The sequence below is a fragment of the Beauveria bassiana genome (genome assembly GCF_000280675.1).
Source record: "Beauveria bassiana ARSEF 2860 unplaced genomic scaffold BBA_S00019, whole genome shotgun sequence".
Lineage (NCBI taxonomy): Eukaryota > Fungi > Ascomycota > Sordariomycetes > Hypocreales > Cordycipitaceae > Beauveria > Beauveria bassiana.
Window position 1 is genome coordinate 524458 of NW_007930854.1, and position 19347 is coordinate 543804.

Here is a 19347-nt window from a genome sequence, read left to right on the forward strand (position 1 = left end):
GAGGACCGGAGACCCCGAGTCCGGAAGTCGCAAAGCTCTGAGAAAAGTGGTTGTGATAGCTGCGTGTGTGTGTTTGTTTCGAGAGAGCAGCCTGGGTGTGGGCACTCGTTTGCCCATCACGCAGGGGTAAGGTAGGCTCCACGGGCTAGGTAGTGATGTAAGGATAGATCTGATGTTCACAACGCCAACCCTACGGATGACGGATTTTTCGCCGCATTCAAGAAGCCTCTCCTCTATCTCTTGTGTACAAAAGAACGTCATTAGCTCGACACGGCGCGAGACTCGCTTCCTTGATCCTCCGACATTAATGGGAATTATGGTATAGGGTAGAGCTGGTGAGAGCGACAACGTTAAGTTGCTACACAGCCAACCTCGCAGCCTCTTTCATGCTCTGGCAAAGGTAACTCAGTACGGTAAATACACTTCAGAGCCTATTAGTGCATCTTTCTTGCATCCTGGACCAGAATCGCCTTCATTTTGCTCTCTTTGCCCGGGATGCAAACATGCCTTCTCCGTATCTATCTAATGTTGTGGGGGTCGAGGGGTTCTTTCGCTGGCTACTTGCCTGTTGCCATCCGTGCTGGGGTGGCTTGCAGCAATCATGTCTCCAGAACCCGGGGAAAAGCGCCACATTCCGCGGTAACAACTTGGGGTACCCCCAACGGTGGAGGGGGAGGGGGAGGGGGAGGGGGACGCAAGCTTGGCCTCTTGCATCCTTGGGACGCACCTACTGAGCTTCAATTATTGGACAAGCACATCAAAGATTCTACTCGGCTGAATCAATGTCCGTATCCATTGATATAGAGCCTCATGTAGGAGAGGGGGACTGGGAAGAACTTCCTCAAAGCCAGGGCTTGCCTGGTGCGGTATCGGATGAGACTCCAGCGTAAGTGCGACCTAGTTCAGGGCTTAAAAAGCTCTACCGATGCTGATGCTTTAGCTTGAAATAGATGTCAACTGTGTCGCAAGAAGAAAGCAAAGTGCTCCAGACAACGGCCATGCTCTCAGTGCCTCAAGTCAGGTGAGCTCTGTTAATATCAGTCGGAGCCCCTGATGTGCTGATAAGTCGGTGGCTTCAGGTGCCGACTGCGTCTACGAAGATAAGCGGTCCAAAGGCGGCGTCAAGATCGGTGTCATAGAGCGACTAAGCCAACGAATTGGTCAGTGGCAGGAACCGCTCTTTACCTTTTGGCGGCTAATGGAACTGACAGACACAATCGAAAACATGTTTCTGGGACAAAGCGTTTTGATGCAGCAACTCATAAAAGGCCGAAATACGACCAAAGCCAGCTCTTTTCAACAAAGCTTCACGTCTACTGATTTCGCTACCTCTACCGAGAAAGTGAAACAAGCTCTGTTGGACGTGGTGGCCTCGACTCAAGAAGCAGATGCATGTGATGTTGTTGAAACTTCAGAGTTGTTTCCATCCAAAAGAAAACGAGCGTACAAGGAAGACCTAAAGGTTTCCGATGATCGCCCGCCAAAAAGAATCTGCGTCTCAACAAGTACTTTATACGCCACCCCGCAACTTGCGCCCGTTGAGACTATCCTAGAGGTTTACTTCAAGTTGATACATCCTTGGATACCAGTTTTGCATCCCGCAACATTCCTCAGGAGAGCGCGCGAGGCAGACCGACCGCCAGGGATTGTTCTCGTATTAAAGGCCATTACTGCCATGGCTTTGCCCTACGCTGGTGTATCAGCCGAGACTTGTCGCTCCGAAGACCTAGACAACCATCTGTCGCAGCTGCGCCAAAGCGTTGTCATTTCAGCGATAGAAAGCAGCTCAAAAGAAGCCATACAAGCCCTGATTCTTGTTACATTCGATACCATCAAACGAGGCTTGAGTCGCTCGCCATGGTCTCTTGTTTCTATTATATGTCGCAAGATTGAGGGGCTGCAGCTGAATGCCGAAGAGAAAAGAGAAAATCACCACCTGGCTGCATTCTTCTCACAGCCCACAGAGCCGCTTGATCCCCCAACTGCGTGGGTAGAGGTGGAAGAGCGTCGGCGCGTATTTTGGGGAGCATTTCTTCTCGACAGATTCTGCAGCATTGCGACTGGGTAAGTCTCGAGAAGAGACCGATGGGAGAAAGCTGACACAGACACAGATCAAACCCGAATATATCTAGTAAGAGTATACAAAGACGACTACCATGCGATGGATGTATGTGGGAACTTGACCAATGCGTCGAGACATCATTCTTCAAAATTCACGAGCAAACCCAAGATGACCTGGATGCCATTGCGGACACTGAGGATGCACCCTTTCCACCAGTCTATAATGACTCACAAGGGCCGACTGGTATTGGTGGGCTAGCCTACACGATTGAAGCAACAGAGTCGCTTTATCTAGTTTCCAAATTTCACGAACGACATCCTCTGGAGCCGGACAGTGCATCGCAGCTCTCAGGTTGGCTGCACAAGTTTCGACAACTAGATTCGCGACTTCTCCAGTAGGTCAAGGACTTCCTACAAGCCTGAACTGTCACAAGTACTGACTCGTGCTAGATGGGAGCTGTGCTTGACGCATCGCTGGCGAGAGGTCCGCGTGGTGGATGGTTATATTGACCCCAACTTGACAATTGCGCACATGACACACAATGCAGCCATAATAACCCTACACAGTCGGCTCGCATGCCCACCGCGGCAAGCGCGAGCGTGGCTGTCGTCGCTCGTATCTGGCGCGTCCAAGGAAGCTTGTGTCATGGCCGCCATGAAGATTGATCGCATTGCCAGGCGTTTCTTGGAAGCAAGCTCCGGGATTCCACCGCATCAATTTGTACTTTGCATGTACATTGCTGGAAAAGTCTTACTGCGTAAGTGACTATAACACATTGCGCATGCGTTCCCAAGTTGCTGATTGAATCTGTCGAGAAGAATGGAATACTACAAGGGTGTCCGAGACTGCAACTTCCCTGGTTGCACTACTACTGGAGGTTTCGAGTCGAATATCAGTTTTCAAGGAGGGGCAGATGCAAAATTTCAATGCAGAAGATCCCGCAATGAGGCTTCGAAAGGCACTCATCGCGCAGAAAGAGTCGACCGAAGAAACCGGGGTCAGAAACGTGGCACCAGCCATTGTGCCAGGAACGGTGTCGACAGCCCCCAACGAGCAGCCACTGATGAACATGGTGGACTTTTCCACCATGCTGCATCCCTTCTCAACTTCACCATCTAGCGGTGGCAGCGTGTTTGGCATAAACCTTCTGGATCAAGAGTCGCCACTGGAGTTTGATCGAGGCTTGCTGACCAGTGACCAGCCAGTCCTTGAAAACTCGGGCACACAGGACGACCAACTTGAAAAGGGCGCAGCGGAATCGACTGCGGAAGATGAGACGGACTTTGATTTTATGGCGGAGCTACGAAAGCTCGAGTCAAGAGCACGCGCGCAAGAGAGACGGCAGCGGGGGACAAGCTGAGGAGCAGAGTCTATCCAAGTAATCCCTGTGCAGCAAAGCATATCCTTGTATTGAACTTATGTACTCGTGTATCAAACTACCATGAGATGGTTATACTATTTCGACACACCTGGACCTTCATAAGCTCCTATGTTTGGCTTCGACGTCTGCGACACGGGGTTGCCAAAGAAATCGACGCCGCCATTGTTCGAGATGACTTGGCCGTTGTGCAGCGCGGGCGAGCTCGACTTGAGACGGTATCCTGCAGCCGACTCCAAGGTCTCGCCATCAGTCCCAGGGTTGACAAACTCTGGATCCCCTTTGATGCCGTTGTTGGTGGGACGGTCGACATTGTGAAAGACGTTTGACTTCCATTCAACACCACTACGATTCGGAAGCGAGGACTTGCCGTTGCCGACAATAATATTATTGATAAACTGGGTTTTTGGCGGCAGCGTCAGGTTAAAGCTCTTTTTATCGCAGTACCAGACGTTTTGGTAAAAGGACAAGGTCGGCTTCTCGCCGTTGCTGTAGATGCGGCAGTCATTCTGAAACACATTATACCGGATAACCTGGTTCGCGCCGCCCGAGTAGTCCCCGCAGCCGTCGCAGTTGAGAAACGCGCCGCCGGCATTGTCGCGGCTAAAATTGTACTCGACGGTGCAGGTGCCCGTGTTGCCCCAGTCGCAGTCAAACGCCTGGCTGTCAAACTTGGACATGACGCTGCCGTAGACGACGTTGTGGCTTATCGTGGGGTCGTGGTCGCCGAGCACCCAGATGCCGGCAAAGTTGCCGCCGGTCCACGGGTACGCGCCCGTGCCGAGGTCCGCCGCCGTGTTGTAGTCGAGGAGCGGCGTGTGGCTAAAGGAGGCAATGATGCCGTCGCCGCCGCACGCGCGCACCGTGTTTTGCGTAATGCGCGTGCGGTGCCCCCGCGAGGTCATGGAGGTGCCGACGCGCACCTTGATGCCGCCGCCGCCGCAGTCGGACACGGTGTTGCCCCGGACGAGAACGTCGTCGTAGCGGCTGCTGGTCTTGGCGTCGACGTCGACGAGGATGCCGCACGAGAGCACAAAGGCGTCGGTGTGCTTGTCCTTGTCGGTCTGGCCGGCGACGTGGTGCACCGTGTTGCCGTCAATGGTGATGCCCGTGTGTGTCGTGCCATCGCTCGCGGTGACGTGAATGCCCTGGCGCGCTCTGAGATTGCTCGCCGGGTTGGTCACGGTGAGGTGGGAGATGCGCCAGTGGTCCTGGTCGGTCAGGGTGACGGCCGCGGCCGCCCCGTTGCCGTTGATGATGGGGTTGGCGTGCGCGCCGTCGTCTGATGAGTACTTTGTGATTTGAATCACGGCTTTGGCCGTCCCGACGCCCTGTGGCGAGAGCACGCCAACGCACTCGGTACCGGCCCTCAAGGCAATAATGTCGCCGGGCTGAAAGGTGGGTGTGTTTGCTTGCGCAAGGCTGTTCCAGGGGCTTGCGAGTGTGCCCAAGCCGCTTGAGGATGCAGAGCAATCGATATAGTATTGAGTGGCTTGAGCGACCGAGACGAGGGCGCCAACGGCGCCCAAGGACCGGACAAAGTAAAGCATTATTGCCTGTAGAGCTAGGAAAGACGCAGCTCCCTTTTGATGCCTTGGTCGAAATCACAGTGCAAAATCATGCTTCGCTAAGGGTGAGTTTTATAGATCCCATCAAACCCAAGTTCGTGCGAAGCTGAAAGTGAAACTCCAAGCTTTGTGGCAGTCATCTTGTCTCGAAAGGGGACTGATCCCGGGCCGCCTCCGGGCGCCGAATTTAATAAATAGGAGCTCCCCGCACTAAATCTAGAACTATCGATGACTGGGGCCTTTTTATTGCTTTTGCCGACGGGACATACACCCTTCGGCATAATGGTGCTACATATCGTTGGAGTAGGACCGGCAGTTATAAGTCGCGCTGAATCCAGCCTAATGAGCATTTTGTAGCCCACTGCAGACAATAGACTAATCTCCGCCTTGTGATACCATTACATGGAATGGCGGGTATCCAGGCAGTGGGAGGTATTTTTATCAGCTGTAATGTAATACTGAATAGCAGATGGTACTGCATATACCAGACCTTGCTTCTGTTATCAATCTTTAACAATGACCTGCCATTCTATGAGATGACCATTGTCCCTTCTTTCGTAAATGAAAGCATCGGCCGTCTACGCCACTTCGCTTCGACTTCATTCATATTATCCTGCTTCCCGGCGATCGCAAAGATGGCGGACGCGATAGTGAATCCCGTCGAGCCAAGCGACCGTTCCTCATGCCGAATATTGGGTATCATTGTCTTGGTCGTCATAATGTTCGTATTTGGGTCTGGACGCATAACATCGCCGCGGGATATAGCGCCCTTGTCCGCGGGCCTCAAGTTAGTGATTCCACTAGCCCCAGCCTCGGACACGATAAGCGCGGCCTCTGCAGTCTCAATAGCCCTGCTGTTTCCGCCTAGCTTCTCAAAAGGCACATGATTGGCTCCTGGCAGCTTTGTGGTTTGAATGATGCGGTCATCGGTCTTTCTGGGCGCGGAAATAGCAAATCCACCTTCAACCGCAGTCAAGGGTATATCTGAAGGAGTCTCAGACCGGATGCGGTGGATTCGCAAATGCCAATCTGGCCATTTGTCGCAAGGGGGAATTATCGTCGACTCGACGGTAATGTTGGCCGATGACCACGGCTTCCACCGGCTGACCATGGCTGTCACACCAGTCTTGTGCCCTTGCACTTGTACAGCAGGGAATTCTGTTTCTCCAATGGATATCCACCTTGTCGTCCATGTCTCGCCTGCGTCCCGAGACAGCGCCAGAGTGCTGTCGGGGGCGATATGAGCAAGTAAAGGGCCGGTAGGCACACTGAAACCGAATGCAGATGAATATGCAAACTTGGCGTACTTGGCCTGAGTCGCTTTCATCGGCCACACGCAAAATTGGCCCGAGGAGAGGAGAAAGTGATGATTGCCGCTTGTGTGATTGCAAACAATCTGGCGCGCTGGCTTGACAACCTGTATGCCTGTTTCGCCCGGTTCTGTGCTCGTCTCGTCCAAAGGGTGTGGCAGCTCTTGCGCCGCCCAGAATGGATCATCTTCCGCCAGAGCAATGACAATCAATGATTTAAGGGCCCAGTACGGCGACTGTGGAGAATTGTAATTCTCACTCATGTACATGTTTGGGTATAGATAGCCAATATTCAGCGTCCCGTCGGGCCAGAAGCTGTCTTGGGAATGCGCTGCCCACCATCGTAGGTGGCGAAGCAGCATGCCCTTTACTGAGCCATGCGAGGTCAGAGGATGGGAATCATCACATAGCCCTGCATAAGAAAACGCTGCGTAAAAAGCCCCCATTGCGAACTTGTAGCACAGGGAGCGACCGAAAGGAATGGCCGCACCTGGTCAATAGTTAGTCCTCAGGCAAGGGAGCGCCCCGAGCACTAGAAGATGACATACCGTCAATATCAAAATACGCCCAGAACGACCGGATAAACTGGTGTGCTCTCTTCTTGAAGATTTCGCATCTTGTACTGTCAATATCAGCAGCAAGCTTGGCGTACATTATTTGGCTGAATTGGATGGCAAAACTGCCGGAATAGTAGTCTGCGTGTCGCCCCCGAGCAGCGTCCTCGCCTTTGCCCTCCGATTCTGCGTCGGCTCTCGCTGGGCGCCAGACTCCATCGCTGGACCAACCCTGACCAATATAGAACTTATCGAGAGTATCCAAGTCCTTATCAATGAGTGAAAAATACTCATCCTCATCCGCGCCACATACTTTGATGAGGGCGAGATTAGAAAAGACACGGAACCAACGCCAGTTGTTTTCTGGCATAACCTTTCTATTCAGGCAATCCAGCCATGCCTTGAGGTTCGACTTTGCGATTTCAGGCAACGGCTTATAGAAATAGTCTGGCGCAGAGAGGAGCGCAAAGGAAATTACTTCTGCTTCGACCATGCGCTGATCCCAATCGCCAATGGCGCCCCAATATTCTTGATGAGACGGGTCGACGCCATGCTCAAGCCCTTTTATCCAGTGGGTGACAAGTGAGTCAGATGTCGTGTCGTACTCTTCTGCGTTGCGCTGCTGAGACGCGAGAAGAGTCGCCACCACCCATAGCGGGCGTGCGTATCCCTCTAGCTCAGCAGCAGTGTCATCAAAGTGAGCACCGGATGTGACTGGAATCCTGACACGAGCTTTCCCTGGGGAAAAGTATGGAATGAGAGGTCTTAGGAGTGCTTGGGATGCTGCGACAGTGTCGGTGCGGCTGGAGAAGCCATTGTCTGAAAAGCCGGGCAGTGGCGGCATGCTTGGGTTTGCTGATGTGGTGGAAGGAGGAAGCTGAGGACGATGCTGATGATTTGAGGAGGCTGACACGGCTGATCGGCTGACAAGATCTTGTGTACGACTGCAGAATATTCGATGTAAGTAACATGTCACTATTTCAAGCCCCCTGCGCTAATTCCTCGGAGGCCGGGAGCGGTGCGGCCCCGTCTCCGGCCACGGCCCACTATTGGTCCGGCTGTGATCGGCAACTAGGTTGTAGACGCTTTAGTAAAGCGACGGTTTCTCACATTGAGTGCGAAATATTTGCTTGTAATTAAAAAGTCGGACACTTTTGATAAAACGCTGCCAGTGTGTACGTCTACCAGTTCTACAGGACCTGAACTTGTACAACACCATGAGCCCCTCAACAGTGCCGACTACTGCTTCGAGCAACAACCTGAAAAGCGCTGGTGAATCTTGGGACAAAGTCGAAGATATGAAGCAAAATACGAGAGTACAAGCTGAATCGCAAAGCGCAAGCAAAGTCACTAGTGCCAGTCAAACTTTGGGTGCCGACTACCTGTCGAAGCTCTTTTGCGACAATGTAATAATCAAAATCTGGAAGACAGCCATCGACCACCTCGCGCGCGAGGTGAGCACAACGCACGAAACCTTTTTTTCTTTTTCTAAAAAAAGAAGATACAAAAAAACGATTTACTGAATGTGTAATAGGATCCCCCGCAATCATTCCCCGAAACATGCCCGCAGACCGGTCCCCAAGCAGGGCACTATCTCTACCGAGACGCCGAGTTTTGGACCTGCGGCTTCTTCCCCGGCAGCCTGTACTGCTTGCTCGAGCGAGCCGTCCGGTATCCGCACGCCTTTTTAACTGCTGCTGCCGACAAGAGCGGCGACGAAGATGGCGCAGCAGCAGCAGCAGACTTGCGGAAGCGCCTGCGATCGGAGCTGCTCGCCGTGTGTCGGCGGTGGGCGGCGCCGCTGCACGGCATGTCGAGCCGCAGGGACACGCACGATATCGGCTTCATTGTCGAGCCGGCGCTGCGGCGCGACTTTGAGCTCACGGGCGACGCGCGCAGTCTCGATGCCATTGTCCATGCGGCGGAGAGCTTGGCGAGCAGGTACAGCGAGACGACCAAGGCCATACGGAGCTGGGACCGGTTCGTCAATAACGGCAACAACTACATTGACATGGACTCGGAATTTCTCGTCATCATCGACAGCATGTGCAGTAAGTTCTAGTTGGCCTCCTCAGGCTCCTTCTTATTTCATGATTTGCTTACCATTCAATACCTTGTCAGATTTGGACCTTTTGTACTACGCAGGCCACCACGCGTCTTCCCAGCACCTCATCGACATTGCCACCACCCATGCCCACACCATCCGCAAGACACACCTGCGCCCCGAAGAGCCCAGCGTGCCCGGCTCATCCAAGCACCCTCTGCTGTACTCGACGTGCCACGTCGCCAACCTGTGTCCCCAGACGGGCGCGATCCGCGAGCGCCTCACCGCGCAGGGCTACTCGGCCACCTCGACCTGGTCGCGCGGCCAGGCGTGGGCCATTCTGGGCTTTGCGCAGACGCACGCCTGGACGCGCGACGCCGAGTTTTTACGCACCGCCTGCGGCCTGGCCGACTACTTTCTGCTACGTCTGCAGGAGGCCCCAGCCTGCACAGAGCAAGAGGTGCGGCCTGGTGTGCGCGCCGGCCGGCTGGTGCCGCTGTGGGATTTCGACGCTCCCGTGGACGAGGACGAGGAGGCGAAGCCGCTGCGCGATGCGTCGGCGGGTGTGATTGCGGCCAACGGGATGCTGTTGATTGCTCAGGCTGTAGCGGCCGAGGGCAACGCTGCGCTGTTTGAAAAGTACCACGGGGCTGCGCTGGCGATTGTGAGCGATACCATTGCGCTGTGCTACGCGGCGGATAGGGTTGAGCTCGTCGGGCAGCAGCAGCAGGAGGAGGAGGAGGAAGGCGGCGCTGAAACGGCCAGCGTGGTTGCGAGACGGGCGCCGCCGGATTCAGAGGCGGAGTCGTTTGAGTGTATTTTGAGATGCTCGACGGCGAATAATAATGAGAGCTGGACAGACAGGTATGCGGACCACGGACTGGTGTATGCAGACTATTACCTGCTGGAGTTTGGGAATAGATTGCTGCAGTTTGGCTATGCATAAAGGGTTACTGTACTCGGACACTGATTGCTAGATTATCTAGATATATCAATGTTTATGACATTTAACACTATATATTTTTTTTTTTTAAGTTTTTCTTTTCTCGTCATCATCACAGGCACTGTTGTCATGTTGCAGTTTACACAGAGACCTGTGCCGGTATGAGTAGACAAGACAAGACGTCTTTTTGACTGCATAATTATTGACATGAAGCAACTTAAAACGCCTTCCAATAAAAAGCTAGCTAGGATTCCCCGCAGTTGTATTAGGAACTTGGTCCCGGCAATAGCCTCAATAGTACATGCATGGCCCTTTTGATGGCGCCGGTCACATCGGATGGCCTGCCCATGCCCGCACAGGCCCGCCTCATCGGAGCGTCGGAGGCAGACCGGGTCTTTGCTCCGGCCAACGACTTCCAAGCCACCGACTGACTGGCTCGACTTTGGACGACACAACAACAGCATGCTGGTATTCTCAATCCATCTAATAGTTAAATACATGCATTCTCCGTACGTAATGGTTCCTGCGAGTCCTTTTGACACGGCCCCGTCTTTTTTTTTCTTCCCCAGATTCTCTTTTTCCCCAGAACCAGATCAACCCCACGGGGAACAAGAGAGATAGCAGCATGTCGGACACCACGGCCATGAAGCACAAGTCTTCAATTGAGAAAATCCCGGCAAGTGACGCCGAGGTGATGCACTACGATGCGCATCCGTCAGCCGAGGAAATGGCCGAGGCCATTGCATCAGCAAAGCTTGCACCACTCAGTCGTCCTCTGCTCAAGTTGTACTGCTTCTGCGCAGTTGCATTTCTGTGCTCTACAATGAACGGTATACTCCCCGTCCCTCTTCCCCTCTTTCCCTCTTTCCCTCTCTCCCTCTCTCCCTCCCTCCCTCTCTCCCTCTCTCCCTCTCTCCCTCCCTCCCTCCTCCGTCTACATGACAAGGACCGCACCAAAAACTAATCGACCACTGCTAGGCTACGATGGTTCCATTTTCGGATCTCTACCCGCCATGAAATCCTTCCGCGACCGCTTCAACGTCGGCAAGACCGGCCCCAAGCTCGGCTACATCTCCGCCATGTACACCGTCGGCACCGTCGTCTCCCTGCCCTTTACCGGCCCCGCCTGCGACTTTTGCGGCCGCCGCGCCGGCATCCTCCTCGGCAGCCTCATCGTCGTCGCCAGCACCGTGCTCTCCGCCCTCGCCGCCGACACCCCCACCTTTGTCGCCGGCCGCTTCTTCCTCGGCTTCGGCGTCAGCATCGTCCGCTGCGCGAGCTCCATCTGGTGCGCCGAAATCAGCCCCCCGGCCTACCGCGGCGTCCTGACCGCCTTTTACAACTGCACCTACGCCGTCGGCGCCCTCATGGCCGCCGGCGTCACGCGCGGATCCGTGCGCTACGCCGGCGACGCCCAGTGGCGCGTGCCCGTCTGGTGCCAGCTCATCTGCCCGGCCATTGTCGCTGCCTTTGTGCTCTTCTTCCCCGAGTCGCCTAGGTGGCTGTACGCGCACGGCCGCGAGCACGAGAGCCGCGCGTTCCTGACAAAGTACCACGGCGACGGCAACCCGCAGCACGTCCTCGTCCGCGTGCAGATTCAAGAGTACAGGCACGTCATCTCGCGCAACGGCTCCGACAAAAAGTGGTGGGACTACAGCGACCTGTACAAGAACCGCGCCGCGCGGTGGCGTATGCTGAACGCCCTCATCCCCTCGGTCTGGGGCCAGTGCTCGGGCAACGCCGTCGTGAGCTACTACCTGCCCGCCATGCTCATGACCACGGGCATGACGCGCTCCGACCAAATTCTCAACATCAATCTCGGCTACACCGCCATTTCTGCCGTCGCGTCCTATGTCGGCGCCAGTCTCATTGAGAAGATGGGGCGCCGCCCGACCAGCATCTGGACCTCGGTCGCTTGCTCCCTGTGCTTTGCGGGCATCACAGCCGGCACAGGCATCTTTGCCGCGACAAAGGCGCACAGCGCCGCGTCGGCCGGCATCGCCTTCATCTTCATCTTTGGCTGGTGCTATAATTTTGGCATGACACCGCTGCAAGCCCTCTATCCCGTCGAGTGTCTGTCATACGAGCAGCGCGGCAAGGGCCTGGCCTTTGTCTTTGCCTTTGTCCACTGTCTAGCCTTTGTCAATCAGTTTTGCTTCCCCATCGCGCTGCAAGACATTGGCTGGAAAACGTACATTGTATTCATCGTATGGGATCTTATACAGGCAACAATCAGCCATCTCTTCTCCGTCGAGACAAAGGGACGATCCCTCGAGGAGATGACGGACATTTTTGACGCTCCCAATCCTGTACAGGCTTCGTTGCGCAAAGTCAAACAACACTCCTCAGATGTATGAGCCAGGAGACCTCATCACCTTGTTTCAAGTACAGCACATATTGCATTACCAAGGCCATATATACACCATGCGGCAACACACCCGACTTCAAAGCAAATTGATGCGCCTCTTGTACAAATTCTAGGTAGGACAAATGGCCCTTGTAATTATTTCTATATCTTGCCACATTCCAGCAAAGCAAGCAAACTCGCCAAAAGGGAAGAGGAGCAAATGCTCAAAGACAAATAGTATCCCGAAATAGTCCTTTCCCGGCTCAAGCAACGTGTTGCGCATTCGTACCATTACGCCTGAGGTTTCCATGTCCATGTCGAGGGTGCCTTTTGATAATTCCCTCACACCCATTATATTTGTACATCCGTCCAATCAACTCCGCCGCAACAAAAATAGAGTCGGGATCAAGAAAATCAGAAAAAGCAAAACCACCACCCTCAAACGCCTGTTCTGTTACATGGCTCACTCAGCGCCTACTCCCCATCTATCATTGCGTCCAACCCATTTCGCTCATCCTCCAGAGACTCCGTTGTCATCTTTTCATCTTTCCTTTCCCCATCATCCTTTCGCTTTCCTTCAGCCCGTCGCTTTTCACCACTCTCGTCAGTGAGCATCTTTTCGACCTTGCTCTCGTCATTGGCTGCTTCCGCCTCCTTCAAAGTGCCAACGTGCGAGTCTCGAAATGACTTCTTGGTCCACAAGTCCGGACCCCAAATACTTTCTGCCTTCTTTCTGCCGTCCTCTGTTCTGCCCAAGATGTCAAGGCCCTTTGCTTTACCCTCCTCAGTCTCGATATTGATATCCTCAGAGGCTTTGTCAAGAGTCTCCGGACCGCGTGAAGTCGATTTACCCCGGCCCTCATCTGCCAACGAGTCATCCTGGCCGTCGTCCTCTGAATCCTCACGCTTGTCCGAGTCGCCTTGTCCATCCTGGGCATAGTAGGCTGGACCACCATAGGAGGCATTCGCTGACGGTGGTTGGATAGGACCATGTCCCATTTGGGCTGCAGCAGCGGCAGCCTCGGCATTCGCAGCCTTGCGCCTAAGGCTATTAGCCTTACCTTTTGCATGCTCCGGCAGGTCGTCGGGGTTATCTACGCCATATTCGAGAAGCATCTTCTGCAGCTTAGTTGGCCGCGGCTTCCGAGTGCTGAGGGAAACCTCGAGGATCGGCGGGGCCTCCGGGGCCACTGGGTACCACTTGTGAAGCTCTTGACGAAAGAAATTGGTCTCGTAGGCAAGCAGCACTTCAGCACCTTCCAACTTGCGCAGGTAAAATCGCTGCGTCTCAGCCTCGGCTTCGGTTGAGAGAATTGGGTTGCAGTAACGGGCAATGTAGTCACGGAAGCTTTGCGCATTTGAAATAATGCGCTGCAAAACATCCTCCTCCTCGGGCTGGAAAGGGAGCAGTGGCACTTCTTCAATGAGCGCTACCAAATCTTCAAGCTTCGGCCGAGCTGCGTCTCTGGGAATCTTCATTCGCCAATCGCATATAGGGCAAGTGTACTTGTCGTCTTCCTTGACCTTGCCCCGTGCAATCTTGAGGCACTTGTAATGGTACCACTCATGGCAGAGCTCACATTCAATCATCATGCCTGCCTCAACCTTTCGGCACATGCAAAATACTTGACGTTGACGACTCTCTTCGGGACCCTTGGCCTCGTCCGGGCTCTGCTCTCTGGACACTGGTTCCGCAGGAAGGCGTGGAGTATCATGTTCAGTGTCAAAACAGTCCAGGTTACGCTCTAGCACGTACTCGAGATGATTCTTGAGAATGTGAAGGGGCGCGTTGGACTTGCCAAAGAGCCGTTTGCCCTTGCGCATCCAGTCTTCGTGGCGCTTACGCTCATTCTCAAGGTCCAAGGTCCCATTTGGTTTCGAGTTGAGATCGTCCAGTTTCTTGGTCACTTCGACAACCTCGTTGTACTTTGGGCGCTTGCGAAAATCCTTGTTATGGCAGCGCTCGGTGATGTCAATTATTTGGCGATGAGCCTCCCGTTGTTTGTGGAGAATTTGATCGACTGCAGCCAATGTATCCTTGGAGACAGGAATGTTGCCAGATTGCACCTGCTTGGATAGTGCCTCCAGTTGTGGATAGTGAACAAATTCGGCATGAATCAGTTCTCTAGCCTTGGTCTCCCACGATTGTCCATCCTCCAATCGTTCACAAAAATATTTGAAATGATCGTTGTAGATTGGGATGTCAAGTTGTTTGCCTTGTTCGATCAAGTCCTGAACCTCGGAAAGGGACAGAAACAGGCTTCGGCTTGTGCGAGCCTTTTCGTTCCAACGCATCTGATCCAACATTTTCGAAAGTAGTTCGAGCTCGGGCGTATCAACATTGAAAGTGCGTCCCTCCTCGAGCAGCTCTTCAATCGCCTCCGCACCGAGACTGATACCTTTTTCCAGCGCTTGCGAAGCATTGGCCTGGAACTCCTTGATGGACGCGGCGCGCTCTTGCAGCTGTGAAATCTCCGGGCAGTCGAAACCAATGTGCTCGGCATCACGAAGCAGTCGGTAAATGTTGCTCACGTTGCGAGGATCGCGCTCTTTTTGGTCCTGGTACGAATTACCTATCGATCTACGCGTGCCAGTCTGCCAAGCTCGATCGTTTTTGCGCCGATTCTGTTGTTTGCGTACAATGTAGCTCGTTGCTTCATCGACCCACTCGTTGCAGCGATCGACAAATTCCTTGAGTATGGGCAGGGACGGAAGATCGAAGGGAATACGTTCGCCCTCGTGAAGGAGACCTCGAAGAGATTTCAGCGATGGAGTCACCTCTTCGTCAAGGAGTTTTTCGTACTTCTCTTCCCATTGCTCGGGGGTGTCAGCTTTCTCAATGACCTTTGCATGGGCATCCTTCATCATCTCCTCCGTTTTGCGATAATAGAGAGTGTGACCGGCGCCGAGGTATCTGTCTTGTTCAGTTGCGTCGCAGCAGGGATGGTTGCCTGCATGAGAAATACACAAAGTTTTGCCAGACTTGTGGCATTTGTATCTGGAGAGGTAAGCAAAAGCTTTGCAGTAGCTGCAGCACTGCTCGTCTTCGTCCAGCACATCTTCATCCTCGATTTTGAATGCAAGCGGAGAGTCTGCGTCTCCTCCCTCGAAGCATCGACAGTTGTGGGGTGTTAATTCAAGATGATGCTTGACAAACTGCTCACGATCGGCCAGCTCTCGCTTTTGAATGCGCTCAAGTGCAGGCCCAAGCCACTTGGCCGTCGATATTGTGAGGCCAGCTGACGCTCCTTCGGCAGCAGTCCACAGCAGCTCATCGTGAGAGAAGCAAGGCTGTCGCCGGAACGCCCGCAGCCTCTCGACACCAGCCATACCATAGGACTCCCAGTCTGGTGGGGCAAAGTTGACGGCCTCGTTGAAGTTGAAGCCATGATTGAAGCCAGCATGGTAGGCCTGGGGGAAAGTGATGACCATCTGGCCGGCGCGCTGATCGACCGCATACACGCGAACACCGGCCTTGGTGAGCTGCTCGGGGGTGAGCAAGGTGACAAGCTGGAAAAGTAGATCGGGCTGCGTTTCAAAAAGTTCTGGCACAGCCTCTCGCATGGCGGCTTCAAATTTTTCAGCATCATGACCGGGGATGCCGTACCATGTTTTTGTAGCGCCGAAATGCTGGTAATTGGCAGAATAGGCATAGTGGTCTTCATTGTGCCAGCAGAATGTAGAGAAGATCATGCCAACGTACACCCAAGGAACCGTCATGCCAGAAATGTCCGACTTGATATGCCGAAATAGACTCTCAGAAGCGAATGGGAGCACATTGAGATTCCAGCCATCCGCAGTATAAGGATTACCAGGGTTTTTTTCGAGCGTGGGAAATCCAGAGCCGTGTGTTGTGCAGTGAATATCGGCGCCATACTCTACTTCGACAGTTTCTTCCAAATCAGCAACTAGACGCCAAAATTCATTCTCGACGTCTTCTTCGGTAACGGGTCTGGCGCATTTCAGGGCACTGTCGAATGGCATCTTCTTCTCAAAGTAGCCCTGCTTGAAGTCGTTTGCCTTTTGCTGGAATTGCTTGAGCGAGTATAAGCCGCCCTCTTCGAAGCCAAATTGTCCGTCGCCCACAAGACAGCGCGGGCAGTTCCATTCAGCGTCAGGCTTGCGCTTCACGGGTGGGTCCAGACAGAGACCGTGGTACGAATTGTCACAAGACTCGCAGACGAGCAAAGGCCCAGCATCCTCGCCTTGGCCGCAGGTCTCGCAAGTCTCGTGGGGGGTAAGGTCTTCCTCACGCGGTATGCGAGGGACAGACGGCCGAAAGGGCGTCATATGTGAGCCAGCCACAGTAGGAATATTTTCTTTTTTGAGACGCTTGCTGCGACGATTTGTGGCATCTTCGTTGTCGCCGTCGACTTCCTTTTTGGAGGCATCAGACGTATCATCAGTGCTGATACCCCTCTTGACATGAGCGGCACCAGCGAGGCCAGAGTGATCATCGGGTGTCGCATTCCGAGTGCTAGCCACTTCTGGTGTAAAGCTTTTGCGTTCGCCCGAGATTCTGTTGATGCTTGTGAAACCGGAATTAACAGCCGTGAATCCGGAGCCTCCGGAAGTGGGCGCAAGAGGCGCATCCACCATGGGAGTATCACGGTCGGCTTCCCGCTTGAGACCGTTTTGCAGGGCCTCTGAAGCATGCCTGGCGGGAGACTCGGCGTTTACACCAGCTGGCGTGTTGACTTGAGAACGCTTGACGGGGGTTTGAGCGGGACTGGGCGTCAGCGGACCGCCGTATTCCTGCTCGAGCTGTTGGTGGACGCCGGGTTTGGCGATGCGAAGATACTCTTCATAAGGACAGAGCCATCGTTGATACGAGTTTTTGAGAGACGTAGAGAGTGAGGACATGATCTTGCCACTGTAGCCAAGATCGCGTCCGATTTCCGCCCACTTTTTGTGTTTGCAGACCTTGTCGAAGCCACCCCTTGATTCGACAGCCTTTTTTAAGCGGTAGAGGTCTAAAGGCTTCTTGTCGACATATGGCAGACGGTGCAGATTATTACCTTGCTGCTTGTGGAATTTGGAAAGCCCGTCCAAGTATGTCAAGTTTGCGCGCGTACCTGTAGTGAGATGTGAGTTGGGGTATGACAAAACATTTGTTGAGATGCGACGAAAACATACTGCCTTCAACAGAGTTGAGTTCCTGTTTTCGAGTTCGAAAATGGAATTTCTGTGGCCAAGTCAGCAAGGCAACGTTGATAGCGGTGCGGGCGTGGCAGTAGAAATGAGGCCAAGATGAAAACTGACCTCGGTGTCGATGGCGAATTCGGGATTCCAAGAGTCGGGCGGGATGATTTTGCAGATACCATACTGCGAAGCCTCGGGGCCAATCTTCTTGATGTATTCTAAGGGATCGCGCCACTCCTCTGGCGTCGGACAGTAGGTCGGTGCATCGGAGATACCGTGGGGTCTGCTGGTCTTCTTGGTGGTTTCGCGAGGAGCAGTGGGCTGCCCACGGCGTTCGACAGACGTCAGGTCGAGAGCTGTACTAGACATGGCACTAAGAGGAATGGTGGCTGTGGGATGATAGCCATTGGAGTTGAGTTTTGATTTGGGTTTGGTTGGGCCGACAGAACTGCGTGCACTTGTCGTGACGGTTGCATTGGCCGTCATTCCGGGAGCCATGATCCGATTGGTATGGGTTATTAAAGTGTATTATAACGACGAGGAATTGATAGATCGGGCCGGCCAAGAAAGTCGAGAATTTGACGTTTGAAGGGGAAAAAACGAGTCGCGAGGGAGCGATGCGCCGTGAAAGAATGTATGGTATTGTCAAGATACCAGGGGCATCGTCGCGGAGGTGCAAGAGGCGTCGTCGACAATGCGACCGGTCGGATATCGTAAAAATGGAGGGCCCGGGGCTCGGTTTCTGGACAAATCTGTTTGAAATGTTAGATATGGCAGCTGCATGCAAACGAAAGGGACAAGCTGAGTGCAGACGGTAGGTAGGGTCGTGTGCGCGGCAAATTGAATTGGCATCAGAAAAGAAGGCTTGAAAATAAGAGCAGGTAGGCTTACCGAAAGTATCTGCACAAAAGCCAACAAAAAGTATACGAGTTCAACTAGCAGCGCGAGGCTCGCCTAGCCGTCAAGGAACGTCGAGAGGGAGAAAATCGAGTCATGCAGGGTGAGTGCGGGTGTTGGTGTAAGGTGTAGATATCGAAACGATGAGGGCGGGCGAGGAATGGGTCGAGGGAACGGTCCCCCAGACCGGGGCCAGATGTGAGGAAGTCATTGTCGCCGGGGTACCTGATTGATGCTGGAAAAGGGCGTAGACGAGCAGGTACCCTGCCACCTGCGCGACAGCAACTTGCAGCAGTCTGTGTAGCAGGCGTGCAGCCTCTGGTGCTGGGCCTGCGCGACTCCACTTTTCTCTTTCTTAAGCCGGAGCGAACAGGCTGCATGTGGAAGGGTACTTGCTCCAGGTATGGTCTTGTCACTAGCAGCCCAAGTACCTCGCCGTCAAATTGGAGCCTTTTTGGTGCCGGGCCTGGCAAAGCGCGGCCTATCTTCCGCAAAGTTCCGCATATGTACCCAAAACTCGAGTGAACCTACTTTACGGACCAAATATCCTCCTTTCCATGTTTCTTGTACTTGACCTCTACCTGCTCTCGACACAATGCATGCGAGCCGCAGCCCCAGAGCCATCAGCCAATGGCGCAATACTTGACCCTGGGCGACCCCATCAACCGACGATTTTCTAAATCGACCTCACTGCCAAGAATAATCATGCCCGTAATACATGCTCGTCGCAGTGCTACTCTTCGTATCTTCGTTGTGACCACCACAGGCAGGGGATGTTGGTCGGTGCGACAGATGCCGATGCGGCACAGCAGGGCCAAAAGTTGAGATTGGTATCACGACACATCAAATATTGCCTAGCCCAAGCAATGCGTACTACCCTGATCTGGTCCTGACTCAACTTTTACTCCAATACATGCTGCGCGATTCAGCAGTCGCAGCTGTCAACGTCCAACAGTAGGTGTTGGTAACGACCAGTAATTAAATATTCAGATATTTACTTAGATCCCCGGCCCAGGATTGGCAACCCACGCCCGTGTCCGGAATAGCCGAGGGTGGAATTGGCTGGCAGGTGTCAGTGACATATCTGCGTTGTCTGTGCGTA

At 53.7% G+C, this 19347-nt stretch overlaps 5 protein-coding genes across 5 annotated transcripts; 2 read left to right on the forward strand and 3 right to left on the reverse strand.

Moving 5' to 3' along the window:
• Positions 1–782: 782 nt before the first annotated feature.
• BBA_06593 (fungal specific transcription factor) lies at positions 783–3422 on the forward strand (the record flags this gene model as incomplete). The annotated part of the gene is made up of 7 exons (XM_008601690.1): positions 783–886; positions 951–1021; positions 1080–1160; positions 1212–2064; positions 2112–2456; positions 2512–2819; positions 2878–3422. The coding sequence occupies 7 exons, from the start codon at positions 783–785 to the stop codon at positions 3420–3422; spliced, it is 2307 nt and encodes a 768-aa protein (XP_008599912.1).
• Positions 3423–3517: 95 nt separating this feature from the next.
• Positions 3518–4990, reverse strand: BBA_06594 (Ig domain protein group 2 domain protein; the record flags this gene model as incomplete). Its single annotated transcript, XM_008601691.1, has 1 exon — positions 3518–4990. The coding sequence occupies one exon, from the start codon at positions 4988–4990 to the stop codon at positions 3518–3520; it is 1473 nt and encodes a 490-aa protein (XP_008599913.1).
• Positions 4991–5537: 547 nt separating this feature from the next.
• On the reverse strand, positions 5538–7716 carry BBA_06595 (hypothetical protein UCP014753; the record flags this gene model as incomplete). Its single annotated transcript, XM_008601692.1, has 2 exons — positions 5538–6808; positions 6867–7716. 2 exons carry the CDS (start codon positions 7714–7716, stop codon positions 5538–5540), a joined length of 2121 nt encoding a protein of 706 aa, XP_008599914.1.
• A 373-nt stretch (positions 7717–8089) lies between these two features.
• On the forward strand, positions 8090–12216 carry BBA_06596 (glucuronyl hydrolase; the record flags this gene model as incomplete). The annotated part of the gene is made up of 7 exons (XM_008601693.1): positions 8090–8326; positions 8407–8923; positions 8994–9780; positions 9952–10018; positions 10350–10368; positions 10429–10689; positions 10838–12216. The coding sequence occupies 7 exons, from the start codon at positions 8090–8092 to the stop codon at positions 12214–12216; spliced, it is 3267 nt and encodes a 1088-aa protein (XP_008599915.1).
• A 464-nt stretch (positions 12217–12680) lies between these two features.
• Positions 12681–17846, reverse strand: BBA_06597 (PLU-1-like protein; the record flags this gene model as incomplete). The annotated part of the gene is made up of 3 exons (XM_008601694.1): positions 12681–17281; positions 17343–17391; positions 17469–17846. 3 exons carry the CDS (start codon positions 17844–17846, stop codon positions 12681–12683), a joined length of 5028 nt encoding a protein of 1675 aa, XP_008599916.1.
• Positions 17847–19347: the final 1501 nt, after the last annotated feature.